Below are 27,513 nucleotides of genomic sequence, written 5' to 3'. Positions count from 1 at the left end.
TGTGAAGACTTGTTGAGGAATTGGCAAGGAGTGTAAGGGGAATCTGCGAGGAGTGTGTGGGGAATCTGCAAAGATTTTTTGGAGAATCTGCGAGATATTTATTGATAATCTGCAAAAAGGATACGGGGAATCTACGAGGATTATTGTGGTATAGCCTATACGAGGAGTCTATGAGTAATATTTGAATAATCTACAACAGTAACGATTTACATAATTTTTTTTAGGAAATGAAGGACATAAGTGAGGGTTATTATTCTGTCCTTCCGACAGCACAACCGGAAGTAACGCCCTTGACTCTAGCAGACGCATGCCGGTGGAGGGACTGAAGAGCGACTGTGCGGCGTCAGAGCAGACTGGGCAAGTTACAGACGAATTAGCTCCAAAGCCTTGACACGCCGACCCATGAGAAGCGAGCTGTGACCTTGCTATCGGGAGGTCTCTGAAGAATCGAGCGGGACAGGCTGATGTGGATGGCGAATGCTGATCCGAGAGTGGCGCGTGTTGTCGCTAGTACTGGCCACCTGTCAGTTGGCGCTCAAGACGATGCACAGCACGAATACATGCCAGGGCACTTTGGTCACCACTGATACAAGTCAAATTAAACATAAAGGTGTAGTTTTATAACTAGGACCACTCTCCAGGTACTATAAATCTTTTATGTGATTATTTTCTTGTTATTGCAGATTCTACAGCTGTTTTACTATGTGATCACCAGATAGTCCTTTTTATTGTTAATTTTGGTGCCTTTATATTTGCACGTTATCAGATATTTGTAAAAAGACAGGAAATTATTTATAATGAATATCTATGCCTGATGAATAGCATCATGGTCAGTCACGAGATATTTACTTTCTGTGTTTCCACAGCTGAATCTTTACATATAAAATAGCATGTTGGTATGTATGACCTCGATAAACTCCGAAACTGATTGACCGATCGCCATGAAAGTTTGCACACTGAAGTGTTTTTTCACGGAGAAGTTTTTTATGCTGTTTATTTTACTTTAAGTCGCTGATAGATGGTGCTGCGGTACATCAGCTTCTGCACCGTTCAACCGATCACCATGAAAACACGGAGAATATTTTCGCGATATCCATTTTGCCATAAATCACTACTTCGTGGCGCTGCAGCACATTAACTTCTATCCCGTTCATCTTATCGCCATAAAATTTGGTATATGGTGATTTTTACTGTCCTTTATATTCAATAACAACAACTAGTAATTGTGATTAGTATTTGGTGAGTGAGTTTAAAATGGAATACCATTTCAAATGAAAATTTTTATAGAGTCTAGATTACATACAAACCATCAATTTTAGATATACCTATAGAGGTAAATAAATAAACACTAACAGTACAACTTCAGCCGGTTTCTGCTAGTACTGTATATAACAATACTTCTGCAGTCCGATTTTAAGTTAAACCTAGTCACAAAAGTAATTCAGGATCATATGTGCGTGAAACAGACTCCGCCGCAGAATGAATTTGCGAGATTTTCAAACCACTACCTAATTGATAATGACTTGAAGGCAAATGAACATTGGTACAGAGTTTTCAAAAAATACATATATAAATATATTGAAGAAACTGGGATTGAAATTTTAAAAATAATGCGTAACATCTGTACAATATACACTATATAATTCGTTCTTATTTGTTTTAAACATTCTAAATTTTGTCTAAATTTTTCTCTAAAATTAATTTTTGTATCACAACCCATTTTTGTAAGGGCTGAAGGACAAAGACTCTTTAAATAGGTGTACAATCAAATAATTTATCTAAAATGTTATCCAACATTTTATTTGAATTTTTTTTGACGAGTTTGACTATTTACTGCAAGGGTTTGAAATTAAAAATATTAAACTTCCCTACTACGTAGACTATCAAATTCGTTTAGACATTTTGTATACCTAAACATTTTCTTAAATTTTTTTACTAATACTTATTAGTGTACGAGATGAAATACAGTATTTAAAAGTAACAAATAATCCATAACTACCTTAATAGGCATAATATAACATTCATTCGAAGAATTTTTGCTGCATAGAATATGAGAAAATGTTTAATCGATAATTTGGAATTCCGGAGAACATATGGGATGTTATGTACGTAAGTGCTCAAAATGTTGCAGAATTATTTTGAAGTTTCCAGTGCGTTTCAGACGAAATAGGTACTTTGAAATCTACCTGTGCCTGTAGGCTTTGTCGAAACGGATATTTAAAACTGTATTTTTATGAGTGAAAATGGCTAAAACTCATATTTTCAGACCAGATAATCTTGAAAGCACTAAAGACACTTGCATTACTATTTACCATAATTTATCCGCCATATGATGTTATGATTACCACTCAAATCCCATAGTATCCCTATTCTCAATACGCGCTTAAGAGCCGATACCGTGCTAGAAGCACCAGCGAGCGTCGACCTTATAATTCCGCCTCAATAACACAAATAAATCCCTGAATAGTAAGTTAGCTCAGTTCTCGCAAATTTCACAAAGGCTTAAGTACATTTATTATCACCTTATATGTACTGAGTAAACATTTTTGTAGTTAAGTGGTAGACAGGTTGACGGCACGCCTAAACTTCGCCACATAAAAAAAGTCAGTAAAATAAACCAAACTAAAAATATAATCTCTGAATAATTTGTGACCATATCTCTTCGTGAATTTAACGATAGTTTTTTTTAACAGTGTAGAATGAGCGTTAGTCGAGGTGACGCCTGAAAGTTGCGACTTCAGATTCTTTCAGAGATAGGGAGTTAGCTGTCGGCCTTAACGCCTGCTAATCCCTCGGTTCTGCAGACCGGCCACATCTGGCATTCACTTCACAGCTGTGTTGTTTGTAACCGTCAAAGAAAGATTTATCGCGCAGGAAGCGATGGTGGAGGAACTTTATTCATGACGGTTTATTATGACAAATCCTTGTCGCTCAATCTCCGAACACGGTCGTTGCTGGTTAGCGTCGGGCAGCGGGGAGGGGGGAGTAGGGGGGATACGTGACTCGCGGGAAGCTTTCATAACAGGGTGATTCTGCGGTGGTTTACCAATGCCTTCCGTAGTACGGAGGCGAAAATTGTGCACGAGTGCAAAATCCCCGAACGACCCGAAAATATAACCCGCTGTCGTGTGTCCTGACCACTAGCCCAGACGGCCGGACCTAAATATGTCAAATAATCCCTACTGATATTATAAATCTGAAAGTGTGTTTACCTGTTTTTCTTTCATTCAAGGAGCAACGAATCAACGTATAGGCATGAATTTTTGCGTATATTTGCGTATAGGTAGATAATTTATGGGCCGGAGAGTGACAGACTACATGTAATTATGAAATTCCATCCGTTTGGGAGTGAAAAAGTCGTAAATTGAGTTTTATAATATAAAATCATAGAAGGTAGGTCTTATACACACAAACAGTGAGTTTGTGTCATTTCTGTATGCCCGCCAATGTTCATATAGTAAGGTCTGGCAACTTCGCGGCTGCTAGGGAACTAACGGCGCTAATAGCAGTTTAGTTTATAACTTTGTCGATAGATGGCGTTGCCTTAAATTTGTAACGCGCTATCGTTTAGTGTGTCAGTCACGTATTGCCTAGGGGTTACCTGCCTTCCTACAATCTGGAGCTGAAGGTTTCAGTTACGGATTTGTTGATGCATAGACTTGATGCACCGAGATTGTGCAATCAATGGGTTTTAAAATCAAAATTTACCGTTTTTCAAGTGTAGGTACGTCCTAGAGACTTGAAACTCGGTAGTGATGTTCCTTTTATTATGATGTGTTTAGCCCGGGTAATGCCGGGTACTTAAGCTAGTTCATATATATAGTTATGTGTGTGTATGTTTGTGTGTGTGTACACAGGCCCTTTTCACACGCCCCTCCTCGTGGATACGCCAATAATGCGTCTCAAATGAAAAAGAAATATCTAACTTTGAAAAAAAATTATGGAGAAAAAAAGTGTTGTATCTAATATAACCGAAAGTAATACGTTAATCAACCAGAGACACCACCCTGGATTCAACCGTTTTCAAGGGACTTCAAATTCACATTTACTAACCAATCTTTGTCAATATGATGGCAAAGATAATCACAGAAAGACTGCATTGATATCCAAAAGTGAATAAAGCTTCAACAAAGTAACAGTCATTGCTAGGAAATTATTAGTAAAAAAAGTGGTCAAAAACCGCTAAAAAAAGAACTCTAAAAAACCTAATTAAATTTCGGAAAAATCGTTTCGAGAAGCAAACTTAACTCTACTGGAGAATATCTTAAATTTCAGACTCTTGTCCTTTTCGTCTTCACGCTACGAGAACTACAGAAAAAAATTAGAATATTTATTTTAAAATCATAGTTCAAAGCTGATAACCAAGCAAGCAAGAAAACCTCATTAAATGTGTAAGTTATTTGTGTTAAGATATATTCCCGAACGGCTGGAAACTAAATCTTTCGTGTCAAACATTCATATCGCCTGAAAAAATGTTTGTAACAAGTCAGCAATGTACGCTAGTCGTGGGTTAAAGCAGACAAAAGGTATATGAGCAAATACTTTCATGCGTGCAAAGAGTCCTCGTGTCCAAGCAAGATGTGGCTTAAATGAGTTACCTCCAAAGGCCTACGCAGGGGCGAAGGGGGGGGGGGGGGATATATCATCCCCACCTCCTGAAATCCTACAAAATCTATCATTTCACCAACAAATGGAAAGAATTTCAAAGCAAACAGCGGGCAAAGTGGTTCTATCCTCCCTTCCTGAAATTCAATTCTGAGTACGCTACTGGTACCTTCGGGTCAATATTTTATCATTGAGGAAGAAAGATGAAAAGAGAGAAATTTCTAAAAAGTTTATTTGAGACCTGACGTTGAAAAACCTTCATCTATTCATATTTTTTTGAAGGAGTATCTTGTTTCCGAGATGTTGCATTTCAGAGAATACTCACAACACAAATCAGCGTGGGCAGATTAAAATGAGACATCAATTTGCGGAAATAACTGTGACGCGGCATCATGCATCTTGATCAGATTTCTGATGTACTTTAATGACTAGCTAACATATTTTCTGGGATTCATATAATAAAATAAAAGAATCACTGTAAATGAAACATTCAGTTATTGGACGAATATAAGCAGAATACGTCATTGCATTTTTGCAATGTTTGTCATGGAAAAAATTCAAGAACGCAAACTAAGTAAAAAAAATTAACACATATAGCCACAGAGAACACATTCACTATTCAAACAGATAAAATAATATATATAAAGAGGTATTATGTACAACGCAACGACGACAGCGCAGACGAACACATTCAAACTTAAATATCAGACAGCACAAGAATTCCGTGGAAGGAATTTAATCTGATATTTAAGTTTGAATGTGTTCGTCTGTGCAGTCATCGTTTAGTTGTCCATAATACTTTTTTTTATGTACATCGTTGAATACATTGTTTATTCAGGCTTCTTTTCTGTAAATATGTTTTTTTCATTTTTATTTTTTTTATTTGCGTTCTTGACTTTTTTCTACGACAAACAGTGCAGAACTGCAATGGGGTACGTCCAAGAAATTGTATTGAATCAATGTTCCCCATTGCATGAATCATTTAAACAACATATAAGCAGAATCGTTTACTAACATTTATATGCAATGTTATTTCTTTGGGGAACGATGTTGAAGAATGTATTAGAGAAAAAGTTGTTATTAATAGTATGGTTTGTACATATTCAATTTTTTTTACGTTTTTAAAACTTGGTAACATATTTCTGTCACCATTTCTAGCTTTTCTCATCCTTGCTTCTTCACGTTGTTATAATTTACTAAGTTAATGAAAAGAAGGTGAAAAGATTTGAACTATTGATTCATGCCCTTGTTGATTTGTCCATAGTTTCTATTTGGATGATATACTCAAAAATTTTGAATGGCAAGGCGAGTTATGAAACGGAAGAAACAATGTTGGATTCAACACTTTTTTATGCCGTCAACAGTTTTGTATTGTTTATTATTATAAATTTGTCTTCGTTGAGACAGATTACAAATCAAAATAATTATAAAGTACAAAGACTTCAACAAAGTGGCTATTGACAGATATTACAGTATTGTATTGCAATATTTGCTTCGACTTCAGAAACAGACACACACTCCATAGACTAATACCTCCATGCTATTTGCTGTGGTGTGGGTATCTCCTTACTTTCTCTAAGAACTGTATGAACAGTAGGAAGGTAAGTATTTCAGCCTCGTCTGAATATAACATGCTAACTGGTTGAAACCAGTTATCAGTTCATGGCCTGCGCCATGTTGATTGGACGCCCAAAAAAAAATGGCTCAAGTGAAGTAATTTATTGAAGTGACTGTGTTCAACGACAGAGATTCCGAGTCATACTGAGGTACAAACCATCGTCAGACGTGGTCATGCACCATTCCCGCAATGTTTCAGGCGTGACAGTTTGGTGACGGCGAGGTAAAAAGGTGACTTCAACTAAGTCACAGCATGGCGTCTCGTGACAATTAGGTACTATCCTCACGCTAGGAAGGGATGTTGGTAGAGGAGTCACATAGGAAGGAAACATTTCAGTACTTCTTTCTCGAGTGCTATTCGGGAAACCTGCCGAAATGAGGAAGGGATTCTCGAGCGAGCGAGAACGCGGGATGTCGACGTTGTTCAAAGACCCCCGGCTTGTCGGTAAAGGTCGCCGATCTGACAGCTGGTGTCTCTCCTCCGGGACCAGTTCCCGCGCGAGGCTGCCGGCAGTGAGAGAGAGAGAGGCGCGCAGCAGGATGCTGCTCCCCCCTCCCCGCGATCAGCCTTGAGGCGGTCGAGTGAAGATGAGGCTGGCGCGCAGAGAGGAGTCCCCCCCCCCCCCCTTCCTGGACGGTAGCGCGACCCGGATGTCCGGCACGTTGCGAGACGTGAGCAGCGGGCCCCCTCGCGTGCTTACGCAAACAACGCACGCCGCCTCGCCGCTACGTAAACAACTGCCCGTCGGAAAGGACACTCAACCCGGATGGTCCTCCCCGGGAGTCGTGACAGGTGCACGGGCCCGGAGGATGGGTCCACTCGACCCAAACGGAGTTCACTTCGATGGACAAAGCTCTCCGCCATCTCGAATTTCTCAACTATTGATATTAAGTTTTATATCTTATGGCGCCCCAGGTATAGGAACAAGCTTGGGCACTTATTAAAGTCCATTTTTGTGAACTAGGTTATGATTATGACATTAGTTGATATGTAACATCTTAGCTCAATGGAACCAAAGTCGCATGAAACGGAAATGTGTAACCAAGGTGACGAATGGCGCAGACCAACATTCACAAAATACAAAGAGAAACATATAGTACTAACTGTTTAATAAATTTGAACAAGATGGGCAGTATTTTAAAAAAATTGTTTGTCGGAAATCAATTCCAAAGTCAGTATTTATTATTTTTCAAGCCTTCTTTTGCTTTTATCGGAGCTGTCTCATAATGTATATATTATATAAAAAAGGATGTTGGTGTGTATGACGTTGATAAATTCTGACACCGTTTGAACGATCGCCATGAACGTTGGCACATCAAAGTGTTTTTTTTTTTTTCTTGGAGAACGTTTTTATGCTATCCATTTATATGTGATGGTGCTTCAGCGCATCAACTTCTAAACCGTTTAACCGATTCCCATGAAAATTGGTGTACATATAAATATTTTAACAAGGAAAATATTTTCGCGATATCCATTTTATTATAACTCTTCACTAGATGGCGCTGCAGCGCATCAACTTCTGCACCTTTTAACCGATCGCCATGGGTAAACAAAAAAATCATAGGTCATAGACACACAAACAGCAATTGCGTGTCATTTCTCTATGTCCATCACACTGTCATATAGCGCTATCCATTTTGCTTTAACTCGCGGACAATATATCCTCTTGTTTTCAGCCCGGGCAACGCCTGGTACTGCAACTAGTATATTAAAATATTTTGCTCTGCTAATCAAATGATTTAATAGTCAACATAGCTGCTCTGGCAAAGAATTTTAGCAGCGAGTTCGGAAACTACGTGTCATTCACGTCAATAAAGTAGTCTAAAACACAATTTGTTTATATAATTAACACGCTCAGCATTTTTAAAAGTTTAAATTTCTTGTCCGAGTTTCGTATTAAAAGTGTTTTGCAACATGAGAACACGCGAATTTTCTCGTTACCGAGGGTAGATGTTACACATCTCCAACTATGAAAGACTCGCTCACATTATTTTTTTTGTGTGAAATAATTAGTTCTTTCTCACGGTGGTTATATACGTGTCACAGACGGAGAAATTAGCATACAGAATGGTCGGAAATTGCTAGGTGGCAGGGATTGTCGAAACAATATTTATTTTTGTGAGACACACTACGCCCGGAAACCAACCCTGACGAGTTGGCGCGAAAGGTAGCGAGCAGAGCCGAGACCCCCGCGCGCACGAGGCGTCACCCCGCGGTCCGAGTGGACGCGACGCCCCGGCGCTCCGCAGGAGGCGCTGGGGGGGTCCTGCCAATAAGGACGCAGATCGACCGCAGCGGTGTTTAGCCTCTTTGCAAAATACACTGTCTCGAAAAAAAACTGATTACATTTAAGAACCGTCGCCAGTTTTATAAATAATTATATTCGTCTATTGACTTATTTAACGTGTTGTATACAGAAGTGGCCAAAGACTTTGTGGGGCCCTGGGCCATTTACTTCTTCAGGGCCATAATGTCTAGGACAGTGACTACACCAAAAGCTCCACCCCCCTTTTTTGTTAGTTATAAAAGCCCTCAAGGAAAAAAAATGGAATCCCGGAAATATTTGGAAAATAAACTTTAAATCAACGTTTTAAAGCCAACCATGAATTTAATTTTGTAACAATGGTTATGTTAAGTTATTTACATGTAGAAAGTACAAAAAATAATAACAATAAAGATGAATTTAGCGTTATTAACATCCGAATAACTTATGTTTGCGTAATGTAATGAATATGATTCTACAGTTTAATGGGTCCAGTAAAGAGTGGCGTGTACCTGGGCTGTTTCCCGAGGTTTGCCCGAGGCTGCAGCCGCCCCTGGCTGTGGGACACGGCTTTTCGTATATACTTGTGCACACTTGTACACACATAACATCTAACTGACGTGTCACACAGGTTTAAGCTTTTCACGGACCAATGAAGCATCTCTTGCAAGTAAACAACGCCACTTATTGGAGCGGGCGGCATTAACACCAGTCTTCAAGAGATTTTCAACGAATAGTTTCATACTGCCCATGTTGCGTTTAGACGATGCTGTCCATGTCATGGAATCCTAAATATGATTCATATCTACAGCTACGATTATTTAGCGGGTTCGTTTCACTCCAAGCTAGACTAAACTTGCCTATAGGCTACATAATAAAGCCTTTTTAAAATGCTCATTGGTCGATAGCGAGGTCACGTTCTTTGGCGGGTTACGCGTGATTGGGTAACCACTTCTTCTCTTTGTCTATAAATGGCTCGAGGTCGTCAAAGGCGTGTCAAGAGCGCTGTGGTTCAAGCTTCAAGTCTACTTGGCTAACCAATGAAATAATCCGCTAAATAATGGTGGCTCTATTCATATCCCCTCGAATATAAATGTTGTCAATACTTCTATTGCTATATGTGCTGCCTTATTTATTTCGACGCTACGTATTTTTCGATATAATGCACTTATCAACAATATCATTCTTTCGATGAGCGAACAGTAACAGAGTGTCCAGAGTTCCGTGTGGTTAACGGTATGAGTGGGTCAAGCACACTAACACGCAAGGCAATATTCTGTTTTATCTTAATATATATAAATCTCGTGTCACAATGTTTGTCCTCAATGGACTCCTAAACCACTTAACCGATTTCGATGAAAATTGGCATTTATGTGTAATTTTTTCCAACTTGAGAGATAGGATAGTTTTTATTTCGATTAAAGGTCTTAATCTGATAATTTTAGAGTTTTCTAATGTGATGTATGTATGAGTTGGCAGAAAACCACCACGGCAACGGCTGTAGCATTGTTGATGCTTCATACGTCTCCATGGCAACGACTATTTCATTGTTAGTGTAGTCCTCATCACTCATTAAATACAGACCACCAATTTTTAGATATATACAGGTAAATAACTATACACTGGTAGAACAAAGTCGGTCGGGATTTGAAAGTGATATAAATTATTCAAATTAAGAAGACAATTACTAACTACATCTGATTTCTAAAAAGGTCCCCTTCACCCTGTGTTCAGCCCGGGCCTGATGTTTGTTTCCAGTGAACTCTTCACCAAGTCAACCGATTTCGATGAAAATTGGCATTTATGAGTAATTTTTTTCCAACTTGAGAGATAGAATAGTTTTTATTTCGATTAATGGTCTTAATAATTTATAATTAATAATAAACTCACTATCAATGTTGATTGGTGTTTAAGCCCGGGAAACAGTGGGTACTTCGTCTCCATTACAACGTTGCGTGCTCAAGAGTCGGGAAACCATCGGTGCTATTCGTTTTTTCTTCGGTACATTACAAAGCATTGTATTAAGTTTTTGTCAAAATTAATTAATTTTCATTTTATTTCCTTTATTATATCTGTAAATAAGAGATTTGGTCTCATTTCCTCCCCCCCCCCCCCCCCCCCCCCCATTAAAACAACCGTGCGAAGCCGGGTCGGGTAGCTAGTCATTTATAAATAGTTTTTGAAATGTTGTTCGCTAATTTTTTTGTGATGGCTTTCTTTCAGGTGTATTGCCGTTGATAAGCAGTGCTCCGGAGCTCAGAAGATTTCCACGTGACGGAAAAACGTTGGTTAGTTTTCATCAAAAATGATTAAATGTTAAGGGAGAGAGATAACAACGGACAGACGCCATATTGTTTTCAAAAACCTTTTTGATCACAACAATTGTTAATCATGTGTTGTTAATTTGCCTTTTTTAAGGAAGAGATTTCACTTTAAGAAACTTCATGACGCTATTAGAAGTATTGTTACAGTTGTATACATTCTAAAAAAATTAATACAATGCTAAAAGCCAACGTTTTGTTGTAGCCAGTCTTCATTAACATCAGTCACTATAATGAGCTCTCTACTATGGTTTAACGAAACTAAGTGTTCAATATTAAACCTAGAGGTGGGTTGTTACAGCAATTTTCGGTATCTGTTCCAACCTGATACTGATACAGTAATGTACCTAGTTACAAGTCTCTGATACTTTTGTATCAGAGCAGTAGTGGTCCCAGGAAGCGACAAGGTATCAGCATTCTCGTTACAGGGTACACATCCTCTGTGCCGTCATCACCAGCGTAAAAAAGTATCGGTGTCTCTGATACATTATTTATCACGCCCGGTAATTCTCTACCTCTGTTGCTCTCATGCCCGCCTGATACAGCCAGTATCAATCACCACCATGTACATTGTTGCGGGCTGTCATGCTTTGTAGTTAGTATCTTTATAGTGAAATAAGGAATGGATAAGTGCAGGAAAAAGACTTCATTTGTGTGGAATTTTTTTACGGAAAATAATGAGTTTGCTAATTGTAATTTGTGTAAACAAAAACTGAGTTATAAATCATCATCGACTAATCTGAACAAACATTTGAAACGTAAACATTGATATAGTATGCTCACTAATGTACGTATCTGTTTTTTTTTATTTTTAATTTTTGATAAAATCGTAATCTTTTAATGTATGAAAACACTAGTTACTAATTGTTTTAGGAAAAAAAAGTCTATATGTTGATTACATCTGTTATTAGTGTCAACTGAGAATTTATTTGAATTTTCATAGCTGTTAGGTGCACAAATATAAATATTATATCTTGTATTAATGTACTTTTTAATATTAAAATTTCATTAGTTTTATTATTGAACGAGACTGTGCACACACTGCGCACTGAGCGTACTTTGATGTGGGAAAATAACCAAACGACTCGTAACAATTTCGCTTTGCGCCTCTCCTTCAACGTCTTCCCCTGCGCTTCCTCCCCTACATTATTTCCCTTCTTTATCCCTTATTCGTCGTTCCTGCTCCCTCCCCTTTCACAAGCTCCGCCCAAGTGACCGTCATCTGCGATCGGGTTCTGCGCACATTGGCCGTGGTGTTGTTCCAGGCGAATTCTGAACTGATACTAAAGTACTTGATACTTTTCAAGTGTACTCGTTTGCCGTTCCTGATACAGGCGCGTATCAGTGCCAAAGTATCAAGTTGATACTTTTCGACCCACCTCTAATTAAACCTGTTTTTAAATGTTATAGGCATAAAACTGTTGAAAAACAATATGGCACCTTTTCATTCCTATCTCTCTGATCAACCAGAAATTAACTTTTTGTTATTTTACGTGGATCGTTTTTATGTCTGCAGAAGCTCAATAAAATCCACCGAGTCGCCTTTTGAACGAGACAACAATTGCGAACTTTCTCAAACCGCACGAGGCAGAAGCAGGCCCGGGGGGGTCAATTATTTTGTCAGACTCCTTCCCCACTAGGTACTTAACATACAATTTTCAAACTCCACAATAAAAATAATATTCCATGGCAATAACTGTAAACGTGATCCGGAAATAATTGCACAACTTGTAACGTTTCCAATACATTTTATTAGCAATATATTTGTAGTTTTTGTCCTATCAGAGAGTTTAAACCCCACCCCACCTTACTAATCCCATCCCTCTTCTTGGCGGCATTGCTGCCTTCCCTGAAAACAGAGATTAAACAATGACATGACTTAGAACTGAAGTATATAGCCACATAACAATGGAGTCGAATTCAGGTTTTGGTCGTCGGGCCAGTGCTGACTTGGTTCGGCTTACGGTCTTGCTGGCGGCGAGGTAATAAGAGACGGCAACACGCCAGAGATGTTGGGGAAGGAATAGCCCGTGGCCCGTGGCACATCCAGCCACAGGGAAGATGAAAATGGGGGAGGGGGTGATTTAAAATACTTTGGTGAATAAGAACATACAATTTTAAAATGTCAATCAGTTGACGTTAATTGCCCCGAGCGTGCAATATTTCGCTTAATATTTTAGTGTTATACTCGCATTAAAACACTATTTTGATTAACTTATTTTCAAAAATCCCCTGGGTGAGGATCCCCGGACCACCTTGAGGATACTATCAAATTAAGTGTCTTGGGTAAGTATCTATTATTGGGGGGGGGGGGGGGGGGGGGAATTGTTAGTTTGGAGGGGGCAGGGAGGGTTGGGAACTCCTGGCACACAGTTGGCGATCCCAGAACTTTCCTGGAGAAAATTCGAGAAACCATGAAAAATCAGTATTCAAAACAGCAGCACTGGGGTCCCAACCTGGGGTCACTGATATGCGAGTCGGGTGTCCTACTACCTCACTCCATCCGTTTCCTTTGTCATTGTGTGACTAACCGTCTGATCAAATCAGAAAAAATTGCCTTCGAACACACTTGAATTGTTTTGAGCATACGGGTAGACTTATCACTAGAGGCAAGATTATATGGCGAATAGCGGTAAAAATGAAATAACAGCGAAATGCAAGGCAAAACACAAAATTCACCGTAATTCACTCAATTACCTTATTTCGTCAATTTAAATATAGAATTAATTCCATTACTTATTTCAGTATTTTATTAAAAAATGTAAAGTAATATGTACTAAGTAAAAATATTTAGTTCTTATGTATTTTTCTAAATTAAAGTTAACACGAGATTGAAACAATAATACAGTAGCAAAAACACCATAAAATTTTGGCTCTACTTATATAACACATTAAATGATACCCACAAAAAATAACACCCATATTTTAATGGCGTACTGTGGATGGGTCTTTGGCTCTTATTTCTGACACCATCAGAGTAAACTCTGATAGAAGGGTGATGAGGAAGGAGGTTGGTTGAAGGTCAGGACCGTAGTGGGCGGAGTTCTGATCTCGGATCTTCGCACTTGTGTTATGAGAGATGCTCAAAAACTAGTCCATGCTTGTTGGGTTCCATACACACGCTGTTTAGTTCCTCTGCACGGATCTGCCCTGTCACTCTCTCTAGCGTCGAACCGGAGATCCCCAGCGTGCGCGACGCGAGACTATCGCTATATAACTGCAGCTGTAAATCTCAGCGGTGAGTCTCGCCGCTCGACCACGTGGAGCGCCTGCGCGCTGCACAGTGGCCAGCCTCTCGCGGGAGGCCGGGGCTGCCCAAACACTCTCCCCCCGCGGACTAACTTACAATTACTCCACTGTTAGAATGTTAGAAGTCCCTTACAATTCTAACAGTTACCTATAATATTGAATTTTTTTTTTTTTTTTTTTTTTTTTTTAGCCCCAGTGGCGCTAATATGCTTGGGTGACCTAAAACGTTAAAATTATATTTCGTGTTGAATATTAATTTCATGTTGTTCAGAAAGGGTTGATCCTCAATTATACACATTTGCATTCCTACGTATGACTGTAAAGTACGCATGCTCATTGCTTATTCATACTAACGTAATATTTTACTGCAAGTAAGATTCATGGTTTTGAAATTTTCATGTAAAAAATTTGGTTTCAATTTAAATACAAATCAACTAACACTCTCTACTTTTCTCTGTGTGGTGTTTTGCATTATAAAGTTTTTGATCTTGCTGCGAGCAGGTCGTGGACGAGAAGAATAGTTCTGAAGTGGCCACACTTGAAGAATCAGGGATGCTGATCACGGCGGACTCTCGGCTTCAGTTCTCTTGCGCAGACAGAGAGGACGGGGCTTACGCCGACTCCTCGTCCAGCAGAATTTACTACAGGTTAGTTGACCGAATTCTGATTAAGAGCATGAAGAAAATAATGACCCAATTTAAAGGTAGTGGCCATATTCGATGGAATGTAGAAAATTACATTATGTCATATTCTTGTAACTTTAGGTGAGGAGTTAGAAGTGACTGAGAAAACGCACAGAACTTATTCAGTGCCACAGTTGTAGAAGGTAACCACTAACTATTCCAAAATGGCTTCTCCTAAAATCGTTAATTTTATGATAATGTCTGGGAAAGGCAGGTTTAACTCAACAAGCTATCTAAGCGTATAGTGGGCTCTGCACCACCTTATATGCGACTCTGTGGTCCCAAGTTGAATCATGTCGAAGATGGGTGCGACAAATAGCCGGTTTGGTTATCTTCGTGAAAGCATTATGCCTTAGTCCATCACATGAGCACAAATCGACCTAAGGCGGCGGTGAGCAGTTCGTACTGGCCAGTGGATCTACCGGTAAACATTATCAGAGAGACGACGTAGTATAGTAAGAGTTATGCACAGAGTCTTAGGTCAATAAACTCAATCAAAGAGGGTGTTTTCTCTCACTTTGCACTCTCCCTCTTACACACTTTGACTCACTCTCGAATGAACTGAGATGTTCACTTTGGGTGTGCCCTCGGATAACTACATGTTTCAGCACAATGTAGTTACTTGAATTTAAAACTGTTTTACCGGCGTCAAAAGTATTTCAGGTCTTTTAAATGTACTGACTCGTTCGTCCCTTTTAATGTAGAACACCAGAAATTGAAATTTTATCTATATCAAGCCATTAGTTACATATTTCAATTTAGGTGTAATGGTTCACTTCTTTTTAATATTCATAAAGTAAGGTCCGTTAGATAATTTTGTAAAATCAACTCTTGAAAACAGATTTTTATTAGCAGTTTTAGTTTACTACATGACTACTTCATTTTTCCACATAATCTCCATTCATTTTCAAGCACTTTTCATAACGCTGCGCCAGATTCTTTAACCCCTCTGCATAGAAGTTCGCCGCCTGCCTGGGAATTAAAAGTGCCAGGAAGCGCGGAGGCGAGTGAAGCGAGAAGTCCGCACACAGGGGCATTACATAAATGCACAAACATACACCTAACGTCACATAAGAATAATAGCCGTCTTTTCTTGCTTTAGACAAATTACAAACAAGGCTATTCAGTAATCAAACTAAAATGGCACGTCATATATCCTTAATGATCAAGTGCTGAATCATAATTAAATGTATAAATAATTTCCAACACGTACATTTTATTATCCTAAATTGCCTGTGATTAAAAATAATTAAAGACAAATGATACAAGTATATGAAAAATATTTTAGAATCAGGCATAAACACAACTATCACGTTTATGCACAATAATGTTCGGCACTTGGCCGCCTGAGTGTTCAAAGTTAGTAACACGTTGCTGAGCGAACAAAAAATGTTAAAGTTAATTCCGTGCTTACGGCAAATGACGTGTCTCACGTAAGCACTAGAGACGTAATAACGTAAACGCAACTTGAACAGTGTAAATGTCAAAAGCGAAGTCTCTCACTGCAGACGTCGGGCGAATAAGCTAGCGACGTCTTAACTACGTTTGAGGGCTAACGTGTGTGTAATCAAAAGTTTGAAGGCTCGTAAAAAACTTGATACTTGAAAGTTTACCAAAACCAACTTAATAATTTATCACTGTCTGATGATTAGCCTGAAACAAAAAAATAACCTGCACTACAAAATTATTAAGTGCCAGTCAAAGTTTCATAAAATAGTCCTAAACAATCATCGCGTTTTTACACTCGTACGTTGCTTCACTGGTGAGGTTCAAGGTCATGTGTGAGTTCACACTGGGCGAGGGCAGAAGATCCGCGCTAAATTGTCGCGCGCTGCCTGGCGGTCAAATTGCACGCAGTTCTTGCCTACGAAAGTTACTGACAAAATTGTAGGTTATGTCCTGCAGGAAAAATGTTTCAATATCTTGAATTAAGTAAATCTCTGCCAAAGTTACACGTTTCACTGCTGTAACTTCAGTCTTTCCAAAGAGGGTGGGTGGGCCAAAAGTGTATAGAAATTAGACCAGAAAAGACTCACAAGTTATAACGATGATTCCTGGATCCACTCGGAGTCCAAGCTTCTGCACTCCACAGCTGTTGCCCCCGCAGGACGAGGAATTTTTGTTTTATGTTTGGTGCTTACGTGAGACACGTCACGAGCCGTAAGAACGGAATTAACTTTAGCACTTGGTACATTTTTCGTGTACTTGTATCACATATATCTTTACAAATCACAAGCAACTCAGAATAAAGAACTGCACGTATAGGCAATTATTTGGTCATTTAATTATAATTATCACATGATCGAAGCTGCCCCGAAGACCCAGTAGAGAACCGCTGCTCACAGCGCCGCGCCTCAGCAGGTCTCGCGGCGACCGGGCAAAACAAAACACGATTCGGCGAGCAAAGGTGGTCTACAGACAACTTCACAAAAAGCTTTTAAGCAGTATTAAAAATATCAATCAAGGATAATATGAATAGCTAAAACTTAAAAGTTAAAGGCGTAAATAAATACGCCCAAACAGCTAAATCATATGACGAGAAAATAAATCTATATTAAAGCAAGAATATAAATAGCCAACCGAATAAAAAATTTAAAATTAAAGAGATTAAGAATATTTAACAAAAACGAAGAAAATTACAAAGTTGTGGTAAAGAGGCGACGGTAAACGCTTCAAACTATTCTAACCTCAATTACACAGCGTCGCTTGGTGGATCATGACATGACCTTAATGCTCGGTCTTACCTGCCATACTAGTTATTTAATTTCCTTGTCGTTACTACCATCTGAGAATGTTTCCTGTAGATTCATTACTATCGCGTTCTTGCACATTATTTTCCGTCTCAAATTTTCTTAACTGATATTTACTAAAGACGATATAATAAATGGCAATAAAAAGTCACGCAAAAATTCATAACTACACCCTCTTATGGCAACAACTGCATAAAAATCGTACATTAACAGAAAAACACCATAATTAATAACAGTGACAATATAAAAACATGCGAGCAAGTCTTTCAGTACTCGCCAGTGATGTGTAACATCTTATACTTCGGTAAAGAGTAAATTCATGTGTACCTATGTTACAAATACACTTATAATACGATATTCGGATACGAAATTATACGCAAACCGTATTTTAAACTACATTTCTGGACGCGAATCACACACAGTTTCCGCAGACACCGCTGGAATTCGCCACCGGAGCAGCTACATTGACTCATTTGATTATCAGACTGAAATTTTGAACTACATAATGAAACGGCTGCATAAAAGCGAAAAAAAAAAAAAAAAAAAAAAAAAAAAAAAATTGAAAAATTTACTTAACCCTCGATGTAGGTTTAGTTCGTGTTAAAATACATTGAACAGTTAATCGTTTGTCTCCACGCACATCGGTTGGCGCGACCCGCCACAGATGGCAGCACCGTGGTTGTTGACAAGAGCCGGGATGTGTGGGCGACAGGTGCCGCGGGGGCCGGCGCGAGGCGCGCAGCTGCGCCGCGGGCCGCGAGTTCAGCGCGCGCACGGCCCGCTGCGAGCCGCGCGGGGACCCCCCTCCACCGTGCGAGGCGCTGGGCGACGGATTGCACGCCGACCACGCCAGCGGCTGCCAGCAGTACTTCAGGCAAGCGCGCGTTGCAGGGGTCGTTACCACAACGCAGAAATACCACATCGGCGACAGCTAGAAAACTGCTGTGTACCACAACGCCGAAATAACAACTGAATGAATTTGTGTTTGTTTCTTAAGTGTACCTTAACGCCGAAATACCACAATCAAACCTAACCTTACCTAACCTAACCTAACCTAGCGTAATATAACCTAACCTAACTTAGCCTGACCTAACCTAACCTAACCTAGCGTAATATAACCTAACCTAACTTAGCCTAACCTAACCTAGCCTAGCCTAACCCAAACTAGTCTAACCTAACCTAGTCTAACCTAACCTAACCTTTGTGGCAGTCCTGCAATGACATTTTTCGGCGTTCGTGTATTTCGGCGTTGTGGTAATTCGGCGTTGTGGTACACAGCAGTTTTCTAGCTGTCGGCGTTGTGGTCAATTTGGCATTTCGGCGTTGTGGTATTTCGGCGTTGTGGTGCGTCCCCGCATTTTGCAGTACACTACCCGGCTTGTTAACGGCCGAGATTAAAATTCGTCCAGAATATTTTACGTTTTTATGTCTTCCAGTGCTCAAAATGATATGCAATTGTGGCCCCGGGCACGAAATTTTATTTATAATTCATTAATAATAACGCCCCTCGCGATAAACAAAGGAAAATATGTATTAACGAGTGCCTGGTTGTCGCGGAAGCGGGTAAATAGCGCGATTCGTTCGGTTCGCGTTCGTCACCGTAGATGACAGCACCGTAGGGGAATAATATTATTTCGTTTTTATAATACGATTTTATAACAAATACGCATCCCAAATACACTAAACTTATTTATAATGTGTTACAATATTTTTTTAAAACATTGTGCAAAAGATCCCGGGTGTAATTTGAATTATTATGTGTAACTGTAAAACACCACTGTTCGTACAAAAACGTATTTGAAAATTCAACATTACTTTTAAATAACCGTACTGATTGTGCTGGAAATCGGTGGACGATCGTTAAATTTACATAAACTTAATAATTCAAACGACGAAAACATGATTTAAAAGTCAAATCGATGGTTGTTCCAATAGAGTGGAAGAGAGATAGATGCGGCGCAAGCGTACAAAGAGCGTAACGGGACACATCGTAGTGGAACAATGTGCGTTACGGAACACTTTTTCGTGCGTGCAGCCGGCGTTCATCGATTTATTAGACGTTGTCACGTCAAAAAACAGAACTTGGAAGATCCTGTCATCAGAAATTTCGGCGAACTCTTCGTTTATTTCAGGCGAAATCTTCTTTGAAAAGTGATTTCCAACAGTGTATACTCAAACTGCGGCGTAGGTGTTGTCGTATTGACACTGCCATTTTTATTTGTGAGGTGTGCTGCATTGGCTTCCAACAACACAGAGATTTCCACGCGGGAACTAGCGCAACTTCAAACCTGACGGCGAAAACGCTCGTTTTTAGCGATGTCCATGCTTGTAAAGCGGTGATGCCGACTGGCGGCCAGCGAGCTTGTTGTGCACGCCCCGCCTCAAGAAAATATCAAACAAAAAAATACTATCGAGTAAACTGTCGTTCATTAGCCATATTTGTGTGCATGTGTACATAAGTTGTCATCAGACACTGTTATAAAATCGTGCTATTTTCATAGAAATTATGGAAAAAAAACCTACATATTTTTGTAATCCATATGATGATTCATGACATTATTAGATTGATTTTTTAATTGCGTATTTTTTTTTGTTTCCTCATTATAAGCCATATATTTGGTTATTTGACAGAATAACAAGACATGAAAAGACACTGGAAGGAGTGACGTTGGCCACACAGGAACGAATGGAGCAGGTTGTAAAGAGCGAGGGACGGTGTGGCGGTCGCAGGTGCGAGAACGGCTCGGCGACGCGCGCCTCGTGCGGCGAGGGCCAGCGCTTCAGCGCGGCGCGGGGGGCCTGCTGCCCCGCCGGCGACGTGTGGTGCGTGCGGCCGCTGTGCGCCGGCGACGAGGGCGCCTTCGCCGAGCCGGGGTCCCGCTGCCGCGCCTACTACCGCTGCCGCGCCGGCCGCGCCTCGCAGCTCGCCTGCCCCGCCGGCGCCGCGTTCAGCGCGCGCGACCAGGTGCGGAGCACGCCTCCTTTCTGTACACACATGGCAGTCGCATATTCACAGCGTTTCAAACCAAAATAAATTACAGTTTTTAACTCTGTAAAGTTTGGCCCTAAACCCCGGCCAAACCAAACAACTTCCGCAACCCGCGACACAGTAAACTCCTATATTGCCCCGTACCGCGAGCGCAGGTAAACCCAAAAAAATATTAAAACCCAAACTAATGGCAGGCTCAAAAAATACTAATAAGATTGCGAACAGTGAGAGGAGGCAGCAGGTTAAAAAGACGCAAAAAGTACATGGCCACATTTAATAAATATATATATAAGTATACCATAAAATCGTTTCATCACTTATCAGCGCATACATCATAAAATACATACCCTATTACTACTTATAAAAAAAATTGCTATATAATAATACTTAAAAAAATACTTTAACAAATCCCCCAAAAAAGGTATAATTTGGATCATATACTTCGGAGCTCCGAAAAATTAAATGTAATTACCGAAAAGGCATTAAAAATATATAATAACATATTAATACCAATACAAATATAGATACGCACCGGGCGTAGCACTACTATAAATACCAATTAACAGAATTTACCATCAAATAGGCGAAATCTAGCAAAAATTTGACACACATTAGCATCCAAATTAATATATCAAAAATTTTGCAAATTACAAATTATGGGTTAACAAGCCCTTCTCAGTTAAGTCATTTTCTAACGGTCGACGCCTTTTTTCTTCCACGTCGGGCAGGGATTGGGTGAACACGCTGAACGTAAAATCCCAGTTTCAGTGTTATTGGTCCGTTAATTAAAATCTCCAAAATCCACAAATTATAGTTTCGTCCCAGGGTTCAAAGGGGTCAACGGGGCAGTGGTACGGCTGGCACTTACTTGCTTTTTTGACGTCGAGACGTCCGGTCACCAAATACACCTGTTTGCTCACGAGTGTTTTTCATGGCAAACCCTTGCCATAACACGTTACTGTAGCTGCGGGTGATTGTACGTATATGACGAATCCTTCGCCATACCGTCTTGGAGTTTATTTTGGCGCACATAATTCATCCTTGGAAAATCCTCGCGACATTCACACACGCCACACTAACCACTCGCGTTTCATCGTACCAACGCGTTCTAAATTATATATATGAACCCCGTTCATATTCAAAAAGGAACACTCGTATTCAGATGTTCGACCGGCAAGTCACTTCGACGTGGAACCATCACCATGGCCAACCCGCGTTTTACTCACGTCCGCGCCCGCCCAGACCAACCAGGCGACTGCCGCTCGCCAGTCTCCCCTGACGTCACACACTCAGCTGTTCTGCTCGCGCGCCGCCTAGCGCAGCGATTACCAAAATATTCGGTACGGTCCTTGAACGTTCCAGACCAATTTAATACCTTAAAATCTTAAAATTAAAAATAATAAGACTAAACAAGAATTACAATTTTCTTTTTTAAAACAAAATATAACAAACTTAAATCCAAAATAACTCTTATTACCAGGGCATCCGAAAAGGTTAATAAAATAAGTTAACCATTTCTGCCAACATAAACATTATCAAAGGTAGAGGCTGTAGCACACATGCTACAAATCACCCTGCTCAAAAAAAAAACCTGCTGAAGAATTAAACAAATAAAAAAAGTTTTCCACACCATTTTCGTATTAGCGGTAATCGTCCTAGTACCTACCAGCCTAACCTTAAAAGGTAACAAATAAGAACAAATAACAGAGCAAGTAAGAACAAGGCTTAGGATAAAAACGAGAGAAATTACACAAACCCACATAACAAAGGAACAAAGTATTGACAAGATAGAACCAACAATTAACAAATGTACAAAGACGTTTACCGCTAAAACCAACAGTACTTTAAAATAAAATAAAATTAAATACCATAACAAAAAAAAACGGCATTATCTACAATGGCCTGCTGCGGTAAACGTAAACCAAATACTTTCAAGTTTAACAAAATATCATAAACGTAATCGCACATTATCTCCCCCTTTATTTGAAACCTAAACACTTTGTCCTGCACAAGTTGTAACTTACAACGCCGCGGACACAGGGGCTCCCATAAACCCTCATTTACTTCACACCAGCTAAGGTTATTTACCAATCCGTCAATAACCACGGCGCGAGCTACTCCCGAACATTTAAGTACGACACTCTTCAAAATATTATTATCGCTGGCCCATTCTTTAATTTCCCGCAATTTTTCCACCTCACTGCAAAACCGGATTAAGTCCTCAGGATTTCTATCTTAAGTAAGGGATATTCTTTATCGCCTCGAAAAACAATTTCTGATTCAAGTAACGATCGCTTTCAGTAACCTCCCCCTCTGAAATATTGCCGACGTTTCCATGCAACACGTATTCCATAAATGTCACCTGGAGTAATTCTATGTCTTCCTGTCCTTCTACTATTATCCCGGCCTTTTCCAGGTTGTTTATTAAGTCCGGGCGCTCCAAATTAAAAATCCAACTCACATTAACAACCATACTGGCCCGTATTATTCCAAGCACAATAAACCATATAAAAAATTACATTACCCCTGTTGCGCTCCAATCACTGCTCCAAGCAGAGTGGCGCACTTTGTAAAGTTTGGCCCTAAACCCCGGCCAAACCAAACAACTTCCGCAACCCGCGACACAGTAAACTCCTATATTGCCCCGTACCGCGAGCGCAGGTAAACCCAAAAAAATATTAAAACCCAAACTAATGGCAGGCTCAAAAAATACTAATAATATTGCGAACAGTGAGAGGAGGCAGCAGGTTAAAAAGACGCAAAAAGTATATGGCCACATTTAATATATATATATATATATATATATATATATATATATATATATATATATATATATATATATATATATATATATATATATATATATATATATATATATATATATATATATATATATATATATATATATATATATATATATATATATATAAGTATACCATAAAATCGTTTCATCACTTATCAGCGCATACATCATAAAATACATACCCTATTACTACTTATAAAAAAAATTGCTATATAATAATACTAAAAAAAAATACTTTAACAAATCCCCCAAAAAAGGTATAATTTGGATCATATACTTCGGAGCTCCGAAAAATTAAATGTAATTACCGAAAAGGCATTAAAAATATATAATAACATATTAATACCAATACAAATATAGATACGCACCGGGTGTAGCACTACTATAAATACCAATTAACAGAATTTACCATCAAATAGGCGAAATCTAGCAAAAATTTGACACACATTAGCATCCAAATTAATATATCAAAAATTTTGCAAATTACAAATTATGGGTTAACAAGCCCTTCTCAGTTAAGTCATTTTCTAACGGTCGACGCCTTTTTTCTTCCACGTCGGGCAGGGATTGGGTGAACACGCTGAACGTAAAATCCCAGTTTCAGTGTTATTGGTCCGTTAATTAAAATCTCCAAAATCCACAAATTATAGTTTCGTCCCAGGGGTCAAAGGGGTCAACGGGGCAGTGGCATGGCTGGCACTTACTTGCTTTTTTGACGTCGAGACGTCCGGTCACCAAATACACCCGTTTGCTCACGAGTGTTTTTCATGGCAAACCCTTGCCATAACACATTACTGTAGCTGCGGGTAATTGTACGTATATGACGAATCCTTCGCCATACCGTCTTGGAGTTTATTTTGGCGCACATAATTCATCCTTGGAAAATCCTAGCGACATTCACACACGCCTCACCAACCACTCGCGTTTCATCGTACCAACGCGTTCTAAATTATATATTTGAACCCTGTTCATATTCAAAAAGGAACACTCGTATTCAGATGTTCGACCGGCAAGTCACTTCGACGTGGAACCATCACCATGGCCAACCCGCGTTTTACTCACATCCGCGCCCGCCCAGACCAACCAGGCGACTGCCGCTCGCCAGTCTCCCCTGACGTCACACACTCAGCTGTTCTGCTCGCGCGCCGCCTAGCGCAGCGATTACCAAAATATTCGGTACGGTCCTTGAACGTTCCAGACCAATTTAATACCTTAAAATCTTAAAATTAAAAATAATAAGACTAAACAAGAATTACAATTTTCTTTTTTAAAACAAAATATAACAAACTTAAATCCAAAATAACTCTTATTACCAGGGCATCCGAAAAGGTTAATAAAATAAGTTAACCATTTCTGCCAACATTATCAAAGGTAGAGGCTGTAGCACACATGCTACAACTCTAGTGGCACAACATCCCTTCATTCCGATTTAGTAAAATTTCCACCTTGTACGAAACCTCCCACAGAAATTCGAACACGACCAGTTTACAAAAACTTCCATGAAAACGGCCAGCGCTCTGCTGATTCTTCCACAAATAACCATTTGTACCTGCCACCATGGAAGACCTTCCAAGAAAACTTGCATCGTGTGATAGGGCCTTTAGAGAGTAACCTTCTCTTTAAACACACAGTCGAACATTTTCATTAGTACTGTAAGTGAAGCGTCTATTTTTATGATTGTCAATTATTATCTAATAATTACTTGTTTCGTAAAAGCACTCAAGGCTCTGTCTCACGCGCTTTTTAGCGTCCCTTCCCCCCCCCCCCCCCCCGTTTTTTGGTCCTTGCTTATATTTCAATGCTATTTCTAAAATTTTAACTGATGCCTCCACCACCAAATATTTTCAACAGATATTACACAAGGTGAATATCTATTGAAAATATTTCTGGCAGAATAAAAACTACCAGGGAGGTATCGAGATAAAATTAGTAAAAAATAGCCTTTAAAAAAATTACAAAAAAAATCAACAGGGGTCCTTAGATGTTATAAAAATGCTTTATGAAGCATTATATATATATTTAATTACATCCCGCTGTCTTGGATGGTATTCTATGCCCCAAAATGATTTCTTTATGCTCATTTCGCCGCTATCATTTTTCTTTTTCTCACAAATCCTGCCTTATCCATGGTCTATACAATATTATCTTAAAATGGAAACAACATATATATATATATATATATATATATATATATATTAAAGTATCGTCGTCATCAAGGTCAATAAGGACGACTAAAGGGGATGAGATGCCGATGAAGCATTGGCGGAATGAATGGTGAGGGGGAACGACAGAACCCCGAGAAAACCCACCGGCCCGTTGCAACGTCTGCCACCTTTCCCAAATGCAAACTATCTTTATAACTGGGCCCGATACTTTGAGGCAGATACGTTGAGGTTGATGGTTTTAAAAAAAGTCATCGCTGATATCGTTGATACTGACATGTCCAAATTCATCGGCACTTTTATTAAGATGTTAAGTTATGAGGGCTCTCGGTGATCCTGATCGCTAACGCGGTGAGATCGTGGACTCTATTGTTCGATAGCCTAGTGCCCTAGAGTGTTGGTGGCCCCAACGCTCACGTTGAGCTCTGTGACACAGGAGTGCGTGGCCGGCGCGGCGCGGGAGCCGTGCTACGAGCTGCTGTGCACGGGCCGCGTGAACGGCGACTACGCGGACTCCTCGCACGGCTGCCGGCGCTCGTTCCGCTGCGAGGGCGGCGAGGTGCGCGCGGTGCGCGGCTGCCCCGCCGGCTCGCTGCACGACGGCCGCGCCTGCCGCCCCGCCGCCGAGGTGACCTGCCCGCCGCCGCACGCCAGCGCCGTCGCGCTGCCCGCCGACGACTGCGCGGGGCTGCCGGACGGCCCGCGCCCCGCCGCCGGCTGTCGCGTGTACCGCCTGTGCCGCGGCGGCCGCACGCTGGCCACGCTGCGCTGGGAGGGCGCTCCCTGCCCGCCGCCCGCCCCCGCCGACCCCTGCGCCGGCCGCGCCGACGGCCTCGGTCCCGACTACGCCTCGGGCTGCGGCGCCCACGTGCGCTGCGGGGGCGGCGCGCTGCTCGCGCGGCTGCGCTGCGAGGGCGCGCGCGTCTTCGACGGCAGCGCCTGCGTGGCCGAGGGGGACTTCTCGTGCGAGGGCCCCGAGCCGTGGCTGGGGTGCGCGGCCCTGGCGGACGGCCTGCACGCCGACCTGGGCCCCGACTCCCGGTGCCGGCGCTACTTCCTGTGCCACCGAGGCAACAGGACGCGACTGGCCTGCCCGCGCGGCCAGGTGTTCGACGGGCGGTCCTGCGTGCCCGCGGGCGACTACCGCTGCCCCGCCCTCCCCCAGGACGCGTGCCAGGACAAGCCGGACGGCTACTACCGCGACGCCGACTCGGGCTGCCGCTCCTACTTCTTCTGCTCCAACGGCCACAAGATAACCTACCTGTGCGCCGGCTCGTACGTGTTCGACGGGACAGAGTGCGTGGCCCCCGACGCTTACGAGTGTCCGTTCTCGTCCGAAGACTGCGTGGGCAGGGCGAACGGCTACCATGCGGCCGCGGAATCCGATTGTCGGAAGTACTACTACTGCCTGGACGGCGACAAGATAACGACTCTCATGTGTGACGATGACAAGGTGTTCGACGGGAGGCGTTGCGTCGACCCGTCTGTGTTCCAGTGCACCATTCCTTACAGTGCGGACGCGGGTGTGTGCCACGGCAGGTCGGATGGGTGGTTCGCCGACTTCAACAATGGCTGCCGGAACTACTTCCAGTGTATAGGAGGGAGGAAAGCAGCAGACGCCTCCTGTCCGGACGGGAAGGTCTTCGACAGTTCGTCTTGTGTGGATGCGCGGACCTACTCCGGGTGCCTCGCACTCGAAAGTTCCAATAACGTGGTTCCCAGTGTCGAATGTTCGAATACACTCAGTGGCTTCTACCAGAACATCACATCTGGTTGTAAGAGTTACTATTACTGCATAGATGGCATTAAGACGACATTATCGTGTCCTGGAAATCAACTATTTAACGGTCAACTGTGTGTAGATTCAAATTCCTATACATGTCCTGTACCTGTTTCAATGTCGCTACAGACAAGAACTTCGCATTCTATTGAATACAAGAGTGTGATTAAAAGTAATTATCAAAATTACGCCATTTTTTACATTATTTTCGTCCCACTGTTATGATTACCTCTAGAATTTATGTCACAAAGTTACTGTGGAGAGTTTTGGGCGATAAATGCAGGATGTAG

At 41.0% G+C, this 27,513-nt stretch overlaps 2 protein-coding genes across 2 annotated transcripts in view; both read left to right on the top strand.

Moving 5' to 3' along the window:
- LOC134542145 (uncharacterized) overlaps positions 1-20,065 on the top strand; it is a 26,476-nt gene extending 6,411 nt beyond the window's left edge. Inside the window, exons 2-4 of the mRNA XM_063386162.1 lie at positions 10,710-10,774; positions 14,558-14,703; positions 18,202-20,065. Of these exons, the coding sequence (XP_063242232.1) occupies positions 10,710-10,774; positions 14,558-14,703; positions 18,202-18,424 (434 nt within the window). The 3' untranslated portion in view covers positions 18,425-20,065. The remainder of the gene's footprint in view (positions 1-10,709; positions 10,775-14,557; positions 14,704-18,201) is intronic.
- LOC134534022 (uncharacterized) lies at positions 19,806-27,513 on the top strand. Its single transcript, XM_063371972.1, has 4 exons — positions 19,806-19,825; positions 20,220-20,454; positions 25,880-27,126; positions 27,507-27,513. Exons 1-4 carry the CDS (start codon positions 19,806-19,808, stop codon positions 27,511-27,513), a joined length of 1,509 nt encoding a protein of 502 aa, XP_063228042.1.

Source organism: Bacillus rossius, chromosome 1, assembly GCF_032445375.1.
Source record: "Bacillus rossius redtenbacheri isolate Brsri chromosome 1, Brsri_v3, whole genome shotgun sequence".
Classification (NCBI taxonomy): domain Eukaryota; kingdom Metazoa; phylum Arthropoda; class Insecta; order Phasmatodea; family Bacillidae; genus Bacillus; species Bacillus rossius.
This window is presented reverse-complemented; position numbering and strand designations above follow the sequence as displayed.

Excerpts from the sequence above, each read along its gene's own strand:
- LOC134534022 (XM_063371972.1), top strand. The coding sequence starts at position 19,806 with ATGTCCATGCTTGTAAAGCG. Across the intron at positions 19,826-20,219 it reads ATGTCCATGCTTGTAAAGCG|GTGCGAGAACGGCTCGGCGA; the intron begins GTGATGCCGACT and ends TGGCGGTCGCAG. Across the intron at positions 20,455-25,879 it reads CGTTCAGCGCGCGCGACCAG|GAGTGCGTGGCCGGCGCGGC; the intron begins GTGCGGAGCACG and ends TCTGTGACACAG.